Source organism: Syngnathus scovelli, chromosome 22, assembly GCF_024217435.2.
Source record: "Syngnathus scovelli strain Florida chromosome 22, RoL_Ssco_1.2, whole genome shotgun sequence".
In the NCBI taxonomy this organism is placed as follows: domain Eukaryota; kingdom Metazoa; phylum Chordata; class Actinopteri; order Syngnathiformes; family Syngnathidae; genus Syngnathus; species Syngnathus scovelli.
Window position 1 is genome coordinate 5828587 of NC_090868.1, and position 18702 is coordinate 5847288.

The 18702-nt window shown below is 45.5% G+C and overlaps 1 protein-coding gene across 1 annotated transcript in view; it reads left to right on the plus strand.

Moving 5' to 3' along the window:
- Nucleotides 1-18702, plus strand: part of snd1 (staphylococcal nuclease and tudor domain containing 1) — a 103680-nt gene that overhangs the window by 26831 nt on the left and 58147 nt on the right. The window contains exons 14-16 of the mRNA XM_049760579.2: nucleotides 688-760; nucleotides 4931-5072; nucleotides 9337-9446. Coding sequence (XP_049616536.1) covers nucleotides 688-760; nucleotides 4931-5072; nucleotides 9337-9446 — 325 coding nt within the window. The remainder of the gene's footprint in view (nucleotides 1-687; nucleotides 761-4930; nucleotides 5073-9336; nucleotides 9447-18702) is intronic.

Here is an 18702-nt window from a genome sequence, read left to right on the forward strand (position 1 = left end):
CACTCGTGTGCCCGACTGCTGGCTCCCTTTATACAGCTGCTATGAATATAATTATATGGAGGTGCAGTGGGGAGATTTAGTGCAAGCTTTATTACTGTGCCATAGATTAAGATCTGGCTATAGGTAGAGCAGATGCAGCTTCCTTTTATAGTCCGCTCCCTCTCTCCCGCTCTCCCTCTCTCTGCCGTTGCTTCCTTCCTTCCTTTTCTCTCCTCGCGCCTTGCTTTTCTGTCCTTCTTTGGCCTTCCCTTTTCCAGCTCCTGCTCTCCCTTAATCTCTCCCTCCCCCGGCAGGGGTCTTATTAGAGCTGATGATAGGTTTTCTGTCTTTAGGCTTGCTTGTATTTTTAGTGCCTTCAAGGAACCTCCCTCCCTCTCTCCCTGCCGGCGATTAAACACATAGATATTATATAGCGCACAAGAGCAAAAGTGGCCAACGGCTACTGTTTCCTGCTCTTGAGGCGTTTGATAAAACAGTCACCATTATGTTGAAATTGAGACTGCAAAAAAAACAAAATAGCCCACTGAGAAAAAGCTGCAATCATAGATTAAAGACACCAAGCTGAGTGACTTCTTGAACTCACCATCCGCCTCCGGTTAGGGGTGGTAAAACCCATGACAAAAAAAAAAAAAAAAAAAAAGACTTAAAAATTGACATGTTGGCTTCATGTTTTTGGTTTGATTGCAGGGCCATCAAGAACGGGAAGGGGCTGCACAGCAAGAAGGAGGTTCCCATTCACAGAGTGGCAGATATCTCTGGGGTAGGTCTTTCTAAGCAACTTCGCATGGACCCCACCCCCAAATAAACCCTAAAGCATCGTCTGGTTATTAGGAAGTCAGGAAATCTCTTATTAACTCCCAGTGCGCAGTTGCAGCTGTTCACATTTGCCAGACCCGATGATAGGGTAGTGTTGGTGGAGGGCAAGCCAGAACACAGTGTGCAATGATGAGGACAATTAATGGGGAGTTGGGACTCCACTCGGTTATTTTGTTGCTCTTCCCGAATTTTTGTGCAAAATCACCAAAATGTCTCGCTGTACTCCTCTGGCATGGCAATTATACTTTGCGTTCATTTGACCTCTAATGCAGAAAGTAAATAATGCTTCCAACCCATCTTCCAATCAGAGCCTATGCCACAACCATGACAAAATCCCACCCAACCGACACAAACCTGAACCTTTTTACTCAGATTTACAGTTACTGGAGTGGCCAGTATGCCTCGACACGTGTCGCAGAGGCAAGCCTTATACATTTTAATGAACCACTTTAATAGTCCAAGCCACCAAAGACTCTAAATTGAACTTTGGGAACATTAGCGCCTCATTGTCTCTGTCACTTGAGCGCTCTTGTACATCGTACTCGTGGCCACTCGAGAGACATTTGGGCAAATTAATTAGGCTCTCGTCTTTTTTGCATAACTTCGGGTACTTTAGCTGTATTTTTGCCATATTTATTCAGTGCAAACTCGTAGTCCATTGCAAATGACATGGCAAGGGAACGCAATGCTGACGGCGTGAGAACAGTCCCGCCTCATCGGCGGCCAACACAACTTAAGCCGCCATGCTAAGTCAATGTGCCCTGAGTAATTGCGGCCGGTGGTGTATCCGCTGCTCAATAATTAATTAGCTTTAATAATGGAAGACCAAAGCAATATACAGTGGTACCTTCACATAAGAGTTTAATTCGTTAGGCAAGCTGGCAACACTATCAAATAATTTTATTTGTTTAACAAAGACAATATAGCATAATAAAAGGGAGTGTTATAAAATATATATATTTTTTCATATCAAATGCACCCACTGTGTGTACGATCTAGTATTTGTGTTGAATGTGTGTGTTTAATGGGTCTGGCTGAGTTGAGCATCTGGGCGTGAGTAGTGGCCTACAGCAGCTGCTTGTGAGTTTTCTTGTTTTGTGTGTTTTATAAATGATTCAAACTGCCGTGATTTTGGCTTGCTTTCATGTGAGGGCATTACTCTACCACACTACCTTAATTACCTTTGCCCCCTCATGCTTGAATTGTGGCTTGCAAAATTAAGCAGAAAAACAACCAATCATGCGCTCTTAGTTTGAAATATTCCCAAATTTGCTCACTCGTGAATCAAGGTTGCGGACATTTCATCTGGATGATACAATGTAGCCGTCATTAGCCACATAATAGCTAAGCGAGTGTAACGGGTAGCTCGAAAAAAGGACCAAAATAGCAATCAGTGCAAGTCCACTTTTTCCCCTTCTTTCCATCTCTCGAAGCCCCACACACACACACAGAATCACACACACTCCCTATACGTCAGTTTAGAGATTATATACATGGAGTGGGTGGCGTCCTCAAATAGAGCAGGCGTTCTTTGTGCACACCAAACGTGTGAGACTCAGCAGAGTGGATAAAGCACTTGACTCACCTCGTACCTCCTAAAGGTTGCGTAATGATCTCCCCTATCATGTGCCGAGCTAGGCTACGTCCCTTCCTACGCACCACGGTGATTGTGTCGGCGTGAACAAGAGAGCGCTTGCATCGCTCGGCTCCCACTCGAGCGGCTACTTTGGACTGCAGTGGGTGCAGTTCAGGCGGGGGACTCTTGTACCTCCTTAGCTACGCTCCCACCCAGCGTTGCGGGAACGCTACAGACTGACCTGGCTTGTTTTTCGGCGGAATAGCGCTGTAGCGCTAGCTGCAGTAGCTATAGCATGACATCATCGCATGGCAACTGCGCTTACCGTATTTGCCGGTGTACAGGTCGACTCGGTGTATAAGTCGACCCCCTAAAATTCGACGGAAATTTACGATTTTATGATATATCCTTTGTATAAGTCGAGCTCAATTGTTGCATTATATTAAACTTCAAAATTCAATATGCGAAATTTATTGACGAAATGTGTTCAAATTCCGGGAGGCCGTGCGCATGCGGCTGTTTATAAGCACCGCGGAGGAGATCGCGGCCGGCGAGCTCGCGCACGCCGCCCGGCACCAATGGGAGGCCGGAAATAGCTCCAAGCCGAGCGGATCGGCACTTTATAAGCACCGCGGAGGAGATCGCGGCCGGCGAGCTCGCGCACGCCGCCCGGCACCAACGGGAGGTCGGAAATAGCTCCAAGCCGAGCGGATCGGCACTTTATAAGCACCGCGCAGGAGATCGCGGCCGGCGAGCTCGCGCACGCCGCCCGGCACCAACGGGAAGTCGGAAATAGCTCCAAGCCGAGCGGATCGGCACTTTATAAGCACCGCGCAGGAGATCGCGGCCGGCGAGCTCGCGCACGCCGCCCGGCACCAACGGGAGGTCGGAAATAGCTCCAAGCCGAGCGGATCGGCACTTTATAAGCACCGCGCAGGAGATCGCGGCCGGCGAGCTCGCGCACGCCGCCCGGCACCAACGGGAGGTCGGAAATAGCTCCAAGCCGAGCGGATCGGCACTTTATAAGCACCGCGCAGGAGATCGCGGCCGGCGAGCTCGCGCACGCCGCCCGGCACCAACGGGAGGTCGGAAATAGCTCCAAGCCGAGCAGATCGGCACTTTATAAGCACCGCGCAGGAGATCGCGGCCGGCGAGCTCGCGCACGCCGCCCGGCACCAACGGGAGGTCGGAAATAGCTACAAGCCGAGCGGATCGGCATTTTATAAGCACCGCGCAGGAGATCGCGGCCGGCGAGCTCGCGCACGCCGCCCGGCACCAACGGGAGGTCGGAAATAGCTCCAAGCCGAGCGGATCGGCACTTTATAAGCACCGCGCAGGAGATCGCGGCGCCTCATTGGACTTCCAGGGGGCCGCGCACTCGCGCACGCCGCACGGTTCAAATTTTCTAAGTGCAACGCACAATGAGATGCATGAGAAACGGCCTTGGTTACCATCACATTTGAAGCGATGAATACGAAGTTAAATTTTATGACTCGGTGTATAAGTCGAGGTCGATTTTTTTCGGTCGATTTTGGATCGAAAAAGGTCGACCAATACACCGGCAAATACGGTATCTGCTTTTCATTTTCAGTTTTTCTCATTGATATCATATCCTGCAACTTTGCATTTGGTGTTCCCCAGGGATCCATTCCCGGCCCTCTCCTGTTTTAATTGACACATGCTCCCACTTAGTTCCATTATGCGACAGCATAACATATGTCATTCTTATACTGATGATGCAATTATGTCTGTTTCTGCTTGCCACTTAAACCCACTTGAGAATCTCATCCAGCGCATCAGCAACACTGAATGACGAGATTTAATGAGGACAAAAGAAGAATTTTGCAGCCACTCAAATATAAAACTGCTCAAATATTTTATGAGCTTCCTTATTAGAACGCCATCACCCTTACCTCTGAGAATTTGCTCCCATTCCTTTGGCTACTCTGCAGCATACACAAACACAGAAAAACAGTCTACCGGGCCGTGACTCACTGGTCTGTTGTGCCTACATGCTTATTGCCTGCAGTGGGCACATAATAAATAATTTTTTAGTGTTTATGATTCCTAGCCCCTCTCGCCTGCCCTGCATCACTTCCCCACTCTCCTCTCTCTCCGTGTAATTTTGGCCTGGGCATTGCAAAAAAAAAAGCCATGTGAGTCACTGTTGCAGACTGAGATAGAAGCAGGATTGGGAATTACTTTGGATTGCATGAGCTTGCAGACGTGTCACTGAGAAGTCGACTTCATTAGGCCTGACTAAGATTTAAAGATGTCTGGAGGAACAACAACAAAAAAAAGAGCCTGCACATCCCTCGTCGTTGCCAATGTCGTCTGTCTTGTCTATTTCGGTTGCTTTTGATAAAAAGTTTAAAAGTTCTCCTATTTACTACCACCAACACTCGACTGCTTTTCCTGTGCTTGTTTGTTGCTAGAATGACTTCAAATTTGATATTGGTTGTACCTTTAGCCAGCTGTATAAATCAGCGGAATTATTCTTCATCTCAAATCCCGGCCTTGCGTTCTTTCATCCGCCAGGAAACGCAGAAAGCCAAGCAGTTCCTGCCCTTCCTACAACGGGCCGGACGCTCGGAAGCGGTGGTCGAGTACGTCTTCAGCGGCTCTCGCCTGAAGCTGTACATGCCCAAAGAGACCTGCCTCATCACCTTCCTGCTCGCTGGTGCGTACACACAAACCGAGCGCCAATTTACGCATGCACGAGACTTTTCATTCACGTCCATGCGCCTCCGGCAGAGTGTTTGTTTTTATATTTTTGGGAGGGGGGGAGCGGTTCAGCCCCCAAAGCCGTTTCATTATAGCTACAAGAATTTTGATAGGCATGATTAGACCAGCAAGAGCCTCAACCACTAGACGAAACCCAGTCCTTTTGTCTGTGTGTTTGAAAATTGTCTCTCCCCAACTGAATTATTTGAACATTCAGCCTCTCCCCAACTGAATTATTGGAACAGTCAGCCCCTGAAACACTTTCCAGCATCGCTTATTTTGTGTTGGTAAGCATGTCTATCAACAATAGTAGAACCATCAGAGAATAAAAACCCACTGGAAAAAAAAAATCGTAGAAAGTTGGCAATTTCCAGCCCACTTGAGTCTTTTTGGCGGACTAGACCGGTAGATAAAGTGAAATTGGGCTCCAACAGGCAGTGGTGTTTGATTACTCTGAAAACAAAACGCTGTAAGAACCCGTCTCCATTCTCCGTAGTAGTCAAACGCTCCAAGTATGTATTTTGTGCTTGTTTACTAAGTGCGGCAGCTTAATAAGGCACCATGTGGCCAATGAAAATGTGTTGAAACTGTGATTACTTTGTATGCTTTTATTTTGGAAATTGGACTTCTGGCAGGGCGTTACATTGCTGTTGTCCTAATGAGAAAATACAAAATTTAGAAATTGGATTGATCAACACGTGTTGATTTGGGGAAATGAATGGAAATGAACTAAAAAAAAAAAAAAAACCCAGATGTACGAACGACCAAATTTAGAGAATTGAATATACTATCAAAACCCAGCTTTAGAAAAATGTGAACCCAAGGACACATTGAAAAGCACCGTCTTTTGACCTTTCTCGGCTACTGGTGCATACGACTGTGCCCGGTGAGTGCGTTGTAAGGAAAATAGTGTGAAGTCAAGGGAAGGCCGGCGAAAGGGTAAAATGCATACACTGTACGTTGGCACTTTACAATAAAGACCATACATTTCAGCACCCCCGCAATGATTTGCGCCCGTCTCCTTTCCGGCATTTACTAAGTACTTTTGCTTCCCATTGCAGATGATGATGCGTTAATGTTTTTCCAAGAAACTTTCCACTTGAAGAAATGGCGCATATTTCCGGACAAACATCGGCGGTTGGCCTAATTGCGCGCGACTGTGTCGTGTATGTATTAATTACTTTTGTCATTTGCTACTGATTGTCTTTGCGAGCTGCTGATAGTTTTTTAATTACATTTTGTGCGCCGCCTGCCGCAAGATGAAACGGCGGAGACCCTCGCCAATGCGAAATCTGCATGCGAGCATCATTTGACATCGTCTCCTAATAAGACTGTGCTAAGTATATTCACATACTTCGGATTTGATATCAAGGCAAAGGTTATTAGCAAAATGTTGAGAAGCCTGTTGAAGCATGAAAGTCGATTTGAAGAAATGAGACAACAAGCCTTGTCTTTAATATACACATTAGCGTAGATTAGCCCAGAGTGCTACAAATGAACTTCTTTCCTGCTCTGTTTATTTATAGCTTCCATTCCTATTAGTGGCTTGACACCTCTGTACGCCGCCATTAGTGCCCCATTCATTTGTTTTCAAGGCAAAATGTCAACTTGCAGCCCCCTCTTCATCATCACTTTGAGGTTTTTGTGTAATACAGATGCATTCACAGCAGGCTGCTGTCAAAACAGGTCTGCGTTAGTCATATTCTTTCATTAGTGTTCCTTTCATGCTGCATTCAGTCATGGCCAAACGTTTTTTTTTTTCCCCAATGTTCTATAACAATGCTGTGGGAGGCTGTCGAGGCAACACAGAGATCTATTGCTGATTAGCGTCGACTGGTCTTTGAAGCCGCTAACTTCTTTCTAGTCATTTAACACCCAAGACCCCACCCCCCTGCCCCACAGAGACACCTCAAAGCGTCCTATTGCCTAAAGCTGTTGTTTCAAGTCGGGGGAGGCTGGACTTGAAGGTAACTTCCAAGTCACCTTTGCTTGTTGTCTTGCCCGCTACTCCTTGAAAGGCTCCATAAAGTTCTGACAGGCCCTTGTGGGAGGCTATTCGCGCAGGAAGGGGCAATTCTGAGCCTGGATGAAAGGGGAAAAGGTGAAGTAAGAACCTGTGAAGCAGAGAGGACAGGCCGGCAGATAAAAGCAAAGCGTGCCACGGTAAAGAGAAGCACTACGGCCGTGCCGAAGTATCTCAGGTATGACGGCCCCCGGAAACTTTTACGTGGCGGTTATTCATCTATTTATTTATTTGTTTATTTTGAGACCGTGGCAGATGAAGGGCACTTTGAAAGGTATGTGGAGCTGCAATCTGTCAAAATGGATGAGGCACCCGTCAGTCGGAACGCCAGAGTTTGCTGTATCAGCGAGACGCCACCGCACAGCATGCCGCTTTGAGCAATTTGTCTTTTTTCCCTAATTCTTCTTTGTGCGCCGCATGCCAAACCAAACGTCTGCAATATGAAACGCTAGTTTGATCTCTGTGTGTTGAGACTAATTTGACTGCTTCATGGTGTTAATTGGGGTCAAAGGCGTCTCATAATTGTTCTGTCGTCACGAACCTTAAGTGGAATAATCGCCACTTTTCAGCCTGTTCACACTCGTCAAGGAAGAAGGTGCGGCAAAATGTCCATTTAGTTGAAGCAAAACATGTGGCAAAAACTGTTAATGGCTTTACAATCTCTTTGAATGACGTTACTCTAAATTATGGGTGGATGGGTGGATGGATGGACGGATGCGTGGATGCGTGGATTGGGTGGTTGGGTTGGGTTGGGTTGGGTTGGGTTGGGTTGGGTTGGGATGGATGGATGGATGGATGGATGGATGGATGGATGGATGGATGGATGGATGGATGGATGGATGGATGGATGGATGGATGGATGGATGGATGGATGGATGGATCAGTTGTGATAGAACCACACTGGTAAAGCCATATTGATAGTGTTATGGCCCTCATTTGCGAATGGAAGAAGGTATAAGAAAATGAAGTTTGGTTAAGAGAAAAAAAATTGTTTATTTTTTCTTTTGATTAAAAACTGAAAACGGGTCCCAGAAACCCGAACACCATACAAGGGTTAAGCAGCCACTCCAAACGTCCTCCCAGACCACATCTGATGATTGATGTGTCGCTTGGTGGATTGACATGTATGCTCGGGGGGAGGCGCTTGTGTGTGTATGTGTGTGTCTCTTGTCATCAGTGTAGGTCTTGTTTCTCTGGGGGTCACATAAGATGAATCAGCAGTTGTCTGAGCCAGATGTTTGGCTCGGTGACAGGTGGGAGTTATGTAATAATAAATGTCACCAAGGCAACCGGTGCTCTGTGGGGAGGAGCTTAGTATATTACTAGCGAGCTATTTAAGAAAAAAATGTTAATCGAAGTTAAACAATTTGTGTCACACCTACCTTCTATCTCTGGATCCCAAGTTGTGTTGGTGTGTGTCTTCTGTGTAAAATGCTTCGTGTTCTGTTATGCCATTAACAAAAATGCCGGCCAGTAAAGTTGGCGCACTCTATAAAGTCGCCACATCGCCGCCAGTCCCGTGCTTTTTTGGCCGCCTGCCCGCAGTCTTGTTAATGACATAACCGGTGGCGCATAGTCGGCCTGGCAGGCTTTCAGTTCACTTTAACAAAAAGCCTTTGAATTGGATGAATGGGCGGAAAGGTATATTGATCTGGACCTTCCGTGAAGTTGAAAATGCACGAGCCTAAAATTTCAGGTTGGAAAAGAATTTGGGAGAGAAGGCACAATTACAGATCAATGTAAATGGATGAATGCATTTTTGACATTGATCCAAACGAACACAACATAGCTCTGTCCTGTCCGACCGGCTAGGTCCTTCAATGTTTCTTGTAACCGTCTGCCATGTTTTCAAGTCTAACGTGGTGTGAGCGAAAAGTCACTTAAGTCGACAAGAACCGAGACCCGGGAACTGGGATCTCGCCACGGATCGCAGTACGTCGCAAAGTGCTTGCTCGATTCCCGATGAATAATTCAAGAACCACGAAACTGAGGCAGGCGATCTTGTTGTCAGGATTATTTCGGAGTTTGGAGTTGCACACTTTCTCTCGGCCGTATAAGTTGGAGTCCCTGAATCATTTTTTCAAACCATGTCACCTCGTTATTATCCTGACAGACCCCCCCCTTTCCAGAAAGTCTATTTCTAGCAAATAAAGCAGGATTTATATCTAGCGGCGGTTTTGTTGTATGTGTGTCCCAGGTATCGAGTGTCCACGCAGTTCCAGGAACACTCCAGGCGGCATGCAGGTAGCGGAGCCTTTCAGTGATGAGGCCATGCTGTTCACCAAAGAGCTGGTGATGCAAAGAGAGGTAAGAGCCACCACCCTGCTTTCTCCGTGTTGGTGCTAAAACCCGCCATTCTGTTTGAGAGTGCATTTTGGCGCAATGATGTGTGACCAATGTCTATTTTACTTTTATTACTGCGGAGAGGCCCCGCTTGGACTTAAAAAAAACAGCAAACCCCTTCTGCTCTTGTTTTGTTGTGCACGCCACCATGTCAAAAATCCAATTTAGCCGAGTGGCGTATTTCAAAAAACGAGCAAACGACCGAGGTTTAACTCACTTTATAATCACGGGCTTATCGATTTGAAAATAGAAAAACGAACCGCTCGCGCATAAAAAACACGAACAGCGGCAATAAAATATACGCGTGTTGCAAAAGAAGGCAAAAAAAAAAAAACAGTAAACGGAAACTGGGGTTATTTAAGCGATGCAAATGGAAAAATGGATAAACAAAGGAAGTGGGGCAGCGTCGACGAATCTTACAGGCGCTTAAAGCTTGACGTGTCCGACCTTCAATAAAATAGCAACGAACGGCAACCTTCTTCTCAACTGAAATTCCCTTCCAGTGTGTTCTCGGCTCACCTGGTTGCAGATCAGTGCGTTCAGGCTTAAGAAAACTCCATCCACTGTGCGCCCGTTCATTCACATGCTAATGGCTTTTTCATAGGAAGCGGCGAATGGACCAAAGCCACGATTGGGGAGCTAGCTATAATCCCGCCACCGCTTACTTGCTCAGGCCACACACACACACACACACACACAATCGCCCCCCTCACACTCTTCATCGCTATCTCGGCTTTTAAAGAGCCTTTTTGCGTCGGTGGCTGACACTCATGTCCTTTGGTGTTTAATTGTAATGGAAATGGTTTTGGTGGGGTGGGTTGGGGGGGGGCTAGGGGGTTGCACACAGTTTGATAAAGAAACCCTTGTTGCCTCGGCGGTTATGCAGACCTTGTCCGTTAGACGTGACAACAGGACGCATCGTTCCTGTTGGTAATGCTAACAGGCTAACTGATGCATATCTCCTGCTTCCTATTCAAAGAGTAACTCCAAGTGTAACGTTTTCCTGGTCACCTCAGGGAATGACTTTCTTCTGGTCAGGGTCCACTCTGGGGCCTGATCAGTGATAAAACAATTGGATCCCAGAATTTCTGTAGTTGAGCTTAAGTCAGAACTGAGTTTTCTAATGTCCAAGAGACCGTGTGCGCAATTTAAAACAACCTTATGAAAACGAAGGGCCCCTGACTCACTTCTGTCGCTTCCAGCCTCCCCATCCGAAGCCAAAGAAACTTTAGTCATCTTCTGATGGTTAAACAACCTTGCTCCAAGTTTGTTTTTTCTCAACTGACCAAAATAGAAGCCTCTGCCCACCGCTAACATCCCTGCCTTTAAAAGATCCTTGAAGGCGGAAAAGGAAGCACAGAGGTGAGAGGAAGTGCAGTAGGTGCCGCTAATGAGGGCAGAGTGAAGAAGTCCCTGCCGCTGCGTCAAATAAATATCTAATGCAGCACGCTGAGAAGAAACTGGTCCATGCCCTTGATCCATCCTTGCAGAGGTTCGATTGCCAGTTGCTGAATGTGACGTGCGTAAGGATTAATCTCTGAATGGCGCTTGATTGCGTGCGTTTTCTCATGAATGACATTTGGTGGCATTCATCAAAGCAACAGGCGTCATCAATGTCCGCTTGATGCCGTGTTGATTCAACGTTTCGAAATCTCTGCAATTTACCGATCCACTTATGTGGAGTTGGCTGAAGGTGTGATCCGCTTTGCCTCCATTTAAACTTGATAAACAGAAACGCTATCTGCCTCGTTGCGAGGTCTTTCTTGCCACAGATTTCGCTCACCGTTTTGATCTTCCGTAATCCCTCACCTTGTGACTTTTTTTGCCACTGTGTGTGTGTGTGTGTGTGTGTGTGTGTGTGTGTGTGTGTGTGTGTGTGTGTGTGCGTGTGCGTGTGCGTGTGCGTGTGCGTGTGCGTGTGTGGTGTTTTCCTGCAGTGGCGTGTCGGCACCATAGCAACATTGTAATAGCATCACTCCCCAGACATTCCCTTTGTTTTTTCTTCCATCTTCTGTTCAATTTCTCTCACCTGCACCCCCCTCCCCCTTCACAGACAAACCGAGCCTTTGTTGATTTTTGTTTTCCCTCAGTACTCCCCAGTTATGACTTCAAAACCTAACCTCTGAGGGGGATGTTGTTGTTTTGTTTGTTTTTTTTCTCCTCAAAAGTGTTTTCTCTAGGATGAGTCAGCTCCAGACGAAGCACAATCACTCATGTCCCGTTGCATTCGTAAAAAGTGGAAGCCGGTCTTAAAACGACTCCCAATGCACTGGTGCTGCATTTTTAATGAGTCGAGACCGAGGCGTTCGCGAGGTCGAAAATATTGGCACCTACCATGAGTTTCTGCCATTGTGGCATCATTATGTTATGTAACTATAGTCAGGCGATGGAATCAGGGAGATCTGAGTCTGGCTTTAGTTCTTTGGTCTCTTTTTGCCGATTGCAACAAATCCATCACATAGCAGTAGTCTTGACAGCCTTGTTACACACATAATCTGGATGATTTTATGCTTGAGTACTCCCTTCTTATCAAATCCGCAATGGTCTGATCATCTGTTGGCTCTTGAAGTTGTTGCGATTATCAGCTTGTCCCATCAGTCCACAGCAAATCACTTGTATGATTTGTTTGGCACAGTTTTTACACCGGATGCCCTTCGAGACACAAGCAACCCATTTTTTTTATTGTACCGACACAACATATGATCAGAAATTCAGTTTTGTGGGGTTCATATCAAAAACTAAAGGCGTTTGCGATAATTACATGGAACTAGGGCTGTCACTATATTTTTAGGATCGATTATTCTATCGAGTAATAATATGAGAGTTTATTTTATAATGAAGGTATATCACAAAACCGTTTCCCCCCCCCCCCCCCATTTACTGTTTATCGGATATTTATAGTGATAAAAACAATTAAATAACACTCAATATCACACAAAAGGGATTCATGTTGTACTGTTGGTGATGCCAAAAGGCATTTGGCATCCTTTTCAGTTACTAGTGCGTTTACAAATGTCACAAGAGTGTTGTCGGGAATGACTAAAGAATGACAGAAATGACTAAAAAAAAAAAAATCGATGCATAATTACCGTTGAAAGAGAAACATCAGATTATTTGATGTTTAGAAGGTAAAAATGGTTCTAAATTATTAATCAAATGATTTAGTTGTCGATTAAGTTGATAATGATTCCTTGTCGATTAATTGATTTTAGAACCACGACTGAGGAAGATAACAAAATCAAAGCTTCTGTACTGTTTCCATTTTCTGGTAGTCTGGATGTCTTGCGTACTAGGATGTGTGGAAATGTTTTTTAGTTAAATAATCATATATCAAGATACTGAAGGATGTGCACCCTTACCTCTGTTTTTGGTGAAGAAACGTCAGTACCGGGCATCAGATGTACTGGAAGCGGTGGCTGTAGTCTTCCAGCTTTGAAGAGCCGTTCATGACTTGATCGTAGCTTTCTTGAACTTCCCGTCCAATCAGCAGGATTTTCCGATCTTAATTGACCTCTTCAAGTGTATAATTATTTAGAGTCAATCGGTTCAACCATCATGCGGGCAGCGCAACGCCAATCAATTCACTTTCATATCATTCTCCTGAATCATTCAAGCATCTTTTGCTTCTCTTATTTTGCCTTTTTGCGCGACACGGGACAGCATCCATGCGCTCTCATCGATTCCCATTCCGATCCAGACTTATTTTGGCACGAGGCCGATTATGCGACTGCCGCAACTCGGCAGGTGTTGGTGGTGTCTCTTTCATCGTAACGACCTTTCCCGCAAGTACTTGTGTTTTTCACTCCTTTCCCACCACCCCCGTCGTATGCTACCCATCAGCATGCAAAATGTGCATCCGAGGAAGATGTTGAATAATGTATGCTGTGGTTTCCTGCCCAGTGAAACAAGACAGACGGGTGGTGGAAGGGTTGGGGGGGGGGTACAGCAAGCGGCCCCCCTGGGTCCTTTTTTCCACACCACACTCTGTAGTTAAACAAACCACCAGTGCAGACAGCCTCATATCATAGATTACTGCTGCTTTATGGCCACGGAGACGAGGCGCCTAGCGCATTCATAAACATGGATCAACAGCTTGACCAGTTTGGACAGTATGTAAAGCTCTCCGTGTAAAGGCCAGTTTTACTCTGTAAAACCTCTCTGCTAGATTAATTACAGGCTGTACGGTTAGTCTTTGTTGAATCATATTTGTGTTCCACGCAGTCGTGTTGTTGTTGCTTTATGAGCCATTCATCATTCCACCCGCTGTTGAATCCTGGTCATCCCCAACAAATGAAAAATGTTCCTCTGCCTGGAGATTTATCCCATGTATCCCGAGATAACGACCTTTTAAAAAACTGCAACCGAGGAAATATTAAAGCCATTTTATGAGCGTAAATAGCTTTTATGGCGAACAGGACTGACCATCTGATTCCTGCCGGAGATTGTCTTATCTTAGTTTTTGGTTTTGCAATAGTAGAGGGGGGTGAGGGGGTAGTGGTGGGGGGTACGGTGGACAGCGCTAACCCTTGAAAATGGTGAATTATAGCCCGGAGGTGCGAATAGGGCGACCCACATAACTGCATTCATGCCATTACGGCGGCGGAGAGATGGATGGGCCTGAATAGAGATGGCGAGATGAGAGCGAAGGGAGAAACCCGCTTACCGCTTTATTGCCCCGACTCGTTTACGAGGACGACCTTGCGCTTCAAGTGTGTGTTTGCGTTGGGGTGTGTGATGGAATGGCAACTTGGCCAGCCACTCTTGATAAGCATACACTTTGCAAACAGTTCAAAGACACGGTCACTTGCCGCCTGGGGACCAGCCGAATCCTCTCAGCACTCTTCCCTCCTACCTGAAGGGCATTGCGGTACGCTTTGCCGTCAATTAGGGCCACAGAATAATAATGCTTATGCTTCTCGTGCTGCACTTGATTCGCCAGGTCACCCGTAGCAGTCGACTCTCTTTTAACCCCGAGTTCTTTTGCTTTATTTGACTCCTCTGTCATTGTCGGTAAAAATGCACGTATTGAATTGGGCTCTGACAGTCCAGCGTGGTGTTTGATTGAACTCATTTGTATGAAGAGATGCTGTTCTGTGCTGAAGTATTATGGACAATTTAGAGCTAATTCACAACTAAAGATGGGTCAAGTGATTGATGACCCTGAATCAGTTGCCAGCCAATCGCAGGGCACACAGAGACAAACAACCATTTGCACTCGCACTCACACCCAGGGACAATTTGGAGTGCTCAATCGGCCTACCAAGCATGTTTTTGGGATGTGGGAGGAAATCGGAGTGCCCGGAGAAAACCCACGCAGGCCCGGGGAGAACATGCAAACTCCACACAGGGAGGGTCGGAGGTGGAATCGAACCCGCACCCTCCTAACTGTGAGGCGGACGTGCTACCCAGTACCCTACCGAGCCGCCCTAAATGAATATTTGATGCACCAAATTTATTGATTAAGCAGTATTCTACACTTATTAAATCTTTTTTTTAAAGAAATCGCGATCAGAATTAGAGACTTTTAAATTAATCAATTAATCGGCAACAAACCGATTATCAAATTAATTGCCTGGTAGTTTTCGAATTGAGTAATTGTTGAGACGTTTTGAAATGAAAGATTGTCCAAATCTTCCGATTTCAGGCTCTCAAGTAATAATTCTCGGATTTGATTTTTGTAAACATCTGCTTTTACATTGGAAATCAGTGACCATAAATCCTTCTATTGAGTACTAGCGCCGGTAGCTCAACTGTTGGTTAGTTGTAATGACCCCTCACTATTTACCTTTTTTCTTAATTTGGTTCTCCGTGGAAAAAAGTTTGGAAACTCAACTCAACACAATTAGATCTAGGCTGGCCTTAGCTATAGTTCATGCAATGCGACAATGGAAATGCAAAAAAAAAAAAACTGCTTAGTGACTATCTTGTGAAAACAGCTTGTTGGTTTCTCAATATTAAATGGCGGGCCTTTGTTATTTTTTTTTATTACTTATCAGCATCCGGCCCCTGTTAAACCGAGAAACCCCCCCACTGACCCTCCACCCCATTACGTCTTCCAATCCTAACCCTTTCTCTCACATGTTTTTCATACTTTGTATTATCTCTGTGCACTCGCCAGCTTGACAGATAAGAATAAATAAAAATGAAGTCTGTGACGAGCAAAGATTTTAAAGGCGTTAATCCTTGACCAGCTTAGCCCATCTCAGCATCTCCTTCCATTTCTTTACAAGACGTGGCGGCTATCTGCTCCGTCAGCTATGAGCGACTTCCCGTCCTCGGCCCGCAACCTCCCAAGCCCTTTTTCTCCCGTGTTTTTGCCAAAGGAGAGTCGGGTGTATAAAAGGAAGGACGAGTCTGGCGAAATCTTTTCGGGATATAAAAACACGTCAGGGGATTGGGCTGTGAGCTTTGAATTCAGATAATGATAATGGCAGCAGTGGGCGACTGACTGGAAAGATGCGCATGTGCTTTCTTTGAAAACACTCTCGGCTGGTTCCATAAAACGCTGGCAGGGGCGCTGTGGCTTCCTTGAAAAGCTTTTGGTCGCCGGCTCAAATCTCTTCAAAGCCAACGTTTTCTTCGCTTTTCTGCAAAGAGCCACATTTAATTGTTGTAATCGTCGTCGCTTTCATCAGTTGACACTTTGCGCACTCAATTTGGTTCCGATGTTCCGGCAAAATTTGAAACATCTGGCCGGGCTGTTTGATTCAACTCCAGCCAAGGTTTTTGCAAAGCTTATCATGCTTCTTCCAAGATGCCCGCTGGTTGTAAAGCTCCTAAAAACCTGACACACTTGCTTCCATGGTGAGCATAGGACCCCACCATCAATTTCCAAAAAAACTGATAATGTGAACAAAATGAATAGTTTTGTTATATTCCGATTTTCTCCGATATTCTGAGGCATACCAAGTTCAAACGAATGTAACCAAGCTAGGATTATGTTTTTAGCAACTGGAGAGCCACTGAATGACGTGATAAAAACTGGTTAGTGATATGTTTGATTAAGTTATGTTGCAGCAAGTTATTTTCATTTTGGTATCCCTACTGGCTTCCATACATTCGCCACCGTATTTGTCTCCGTCTGCCACCTCGTACCTCGGTTTTGTCACTTTTGGCGGAGAAGTGACACTCAAAGCGGGGCACAGCAAGTTATCTCCTGGAACAATGCTAATGGACGCATGTACCGCTGTGAGCAAACAGTTTGTGCCCGCGCTGCCAAACGAGTGGGAGGCCAAGCGCTTGCCAAGTCTACTCTCCATGCAAAACCGTTGATTCCGCTTTCCGTGTCGACGTCTTTATAAAATCATCTGCTCCGTGCCGGCTCGCCCCGACGGAGCGCTTGTCCCTTCAGGAAAATTGGCTCGTTCAAAGAATGTGTGCTTTTATACTTGGGGAAAAACGGGCCACGGCTCACTGCAGACACAACGTGGCCTCGGGGGCTGCTTTAAAGGGTCATTTCGGGACTCCATGTATTTTGTTTTTACCGAGTCATGCAATGTTCACTTGCAAAACTGTCTTTTACGAACTTAAAATATTAGCTGTATATATTGCCGGAAAGTAACCATGTCGGTTAGCCACTGCTTGCTTCACATCTGAGTTGCTTTGTGTTGACGGGTAATTAATTCATTAGGCAAGCGTTCCTTCAAATTTCAGGAGGTTCCTTTTTTTTAATTGAAATGCTTCACGTCACACCTCAAAAACTTAACAAATCATTTCCTGAAAGAAAGCCCAACCAATTTGCCCGGATCTTTCCGGATTACTTCCAGTCTTAAGAAATATAATTGATTCCCTCCCTCCCTTTGCTTTTAGTCTTTCCTCCCATATCGGATTTAAGACATCTAATAAGTCTTTGCCGTTTTTTTCCCCTCCCATCCCGTTGCTCCTTCATTGATGCAGAAGTTCCTCTGAGGTTTTCACTGATGAAACTTTTAGCGTCGTCCCTGTCTTAATCTGCTGAACGTCTGTTTCATTCCAAATACAGGAAACTATTGAATATCGAAGTAACTCACGGCATTACACACAAAATTTGTTACGTGATTGATATATTGAACATACGATGATGCATCATGATTGATGTTCGTATCCAGTGGTATCAATAATGTATCAAAGACAACACCCTCACTCAGATGCTACTTAATAGAAAATAACATTGATTTGACAACTCGCTCAACCTTGATGCCGTCCTTATTTACATAAGCCCACGATTGCAGCAGCGCTTGAATAATTTTCTGCCCCAACATGAAAATTTGTGAGTGATCCCCACAGCTTTCATCTTGACATTGCTTTCATCACGCGGCGGCGTGCTCAGCATAGTACGGCATAGGCACGGTCAACTTTTTTCAAGACTGACTGGCGCCTCGTGACAATTACAAGCTCTGCAAAGTGTCAATATTTCACATATTGGCTTCTTTTTTCCATGCCCTCCAGTTGCTTGGCCCTGCTCATATGGAAAATCATAAATAACGCGCAGCTTTAATTCTTTTTCAGTCCTCGTTTTTCCTGTATTAGGTCCCTGCTGCCTTTTTCTTCAACGTCTGCAGCAATGCAGGGAACCATTTTATCACCCCAATTCCACCCCTGCTCAATCCCCCAAATGTCTACAGCCAGACATTTATTCCTCGCTGAGAAAAGATGAAATCCCCCCCCCCCCCCCGTCTAAAACTCTCGCAGCTTACTTGACGGAAAACCAATCTCCTTATTTTCCTCCCCACAAACACATTCCATTGTTACTGACCAAAGGTAAATGCAGGTTTTTTTTCTTTTTAGTAGCACAAAAATGACTTCAATAATCTGAAGCCGTTTCAGGCCTGTATTCCTCGCCCAGTTATTATTTGTGCTGGGCAGTAAATTTAAAAATAAATGCCATCTAGTTTAAAGCCAATAACTTTGACCCCACTGGCTGGCGTGTTTGATCTTAATCAGCGATACCCTCTCACTTTTCACATATGCCCCATTTGTCGCTCTCTCCCTCTCGCCCCAGACGTGATTTACGATGCGAACTCAGTCTCGACCTGCCGGACGCCCTTGTAAAAAGCGAGGATTCCCCATGACCAAACGCCTCCCCTCCTGCCTCACCCCCCATTGTCTGTGTCTTCACTCATACAGATTCCCGTGACGACCAGATGAAAAAATATTGATAAAAAAAAATCTATTAATTGAATGAAAAAAAGTTGGATAAAATAAATCTATTAATTGACTGGAAGTACATAACATAAAGAAT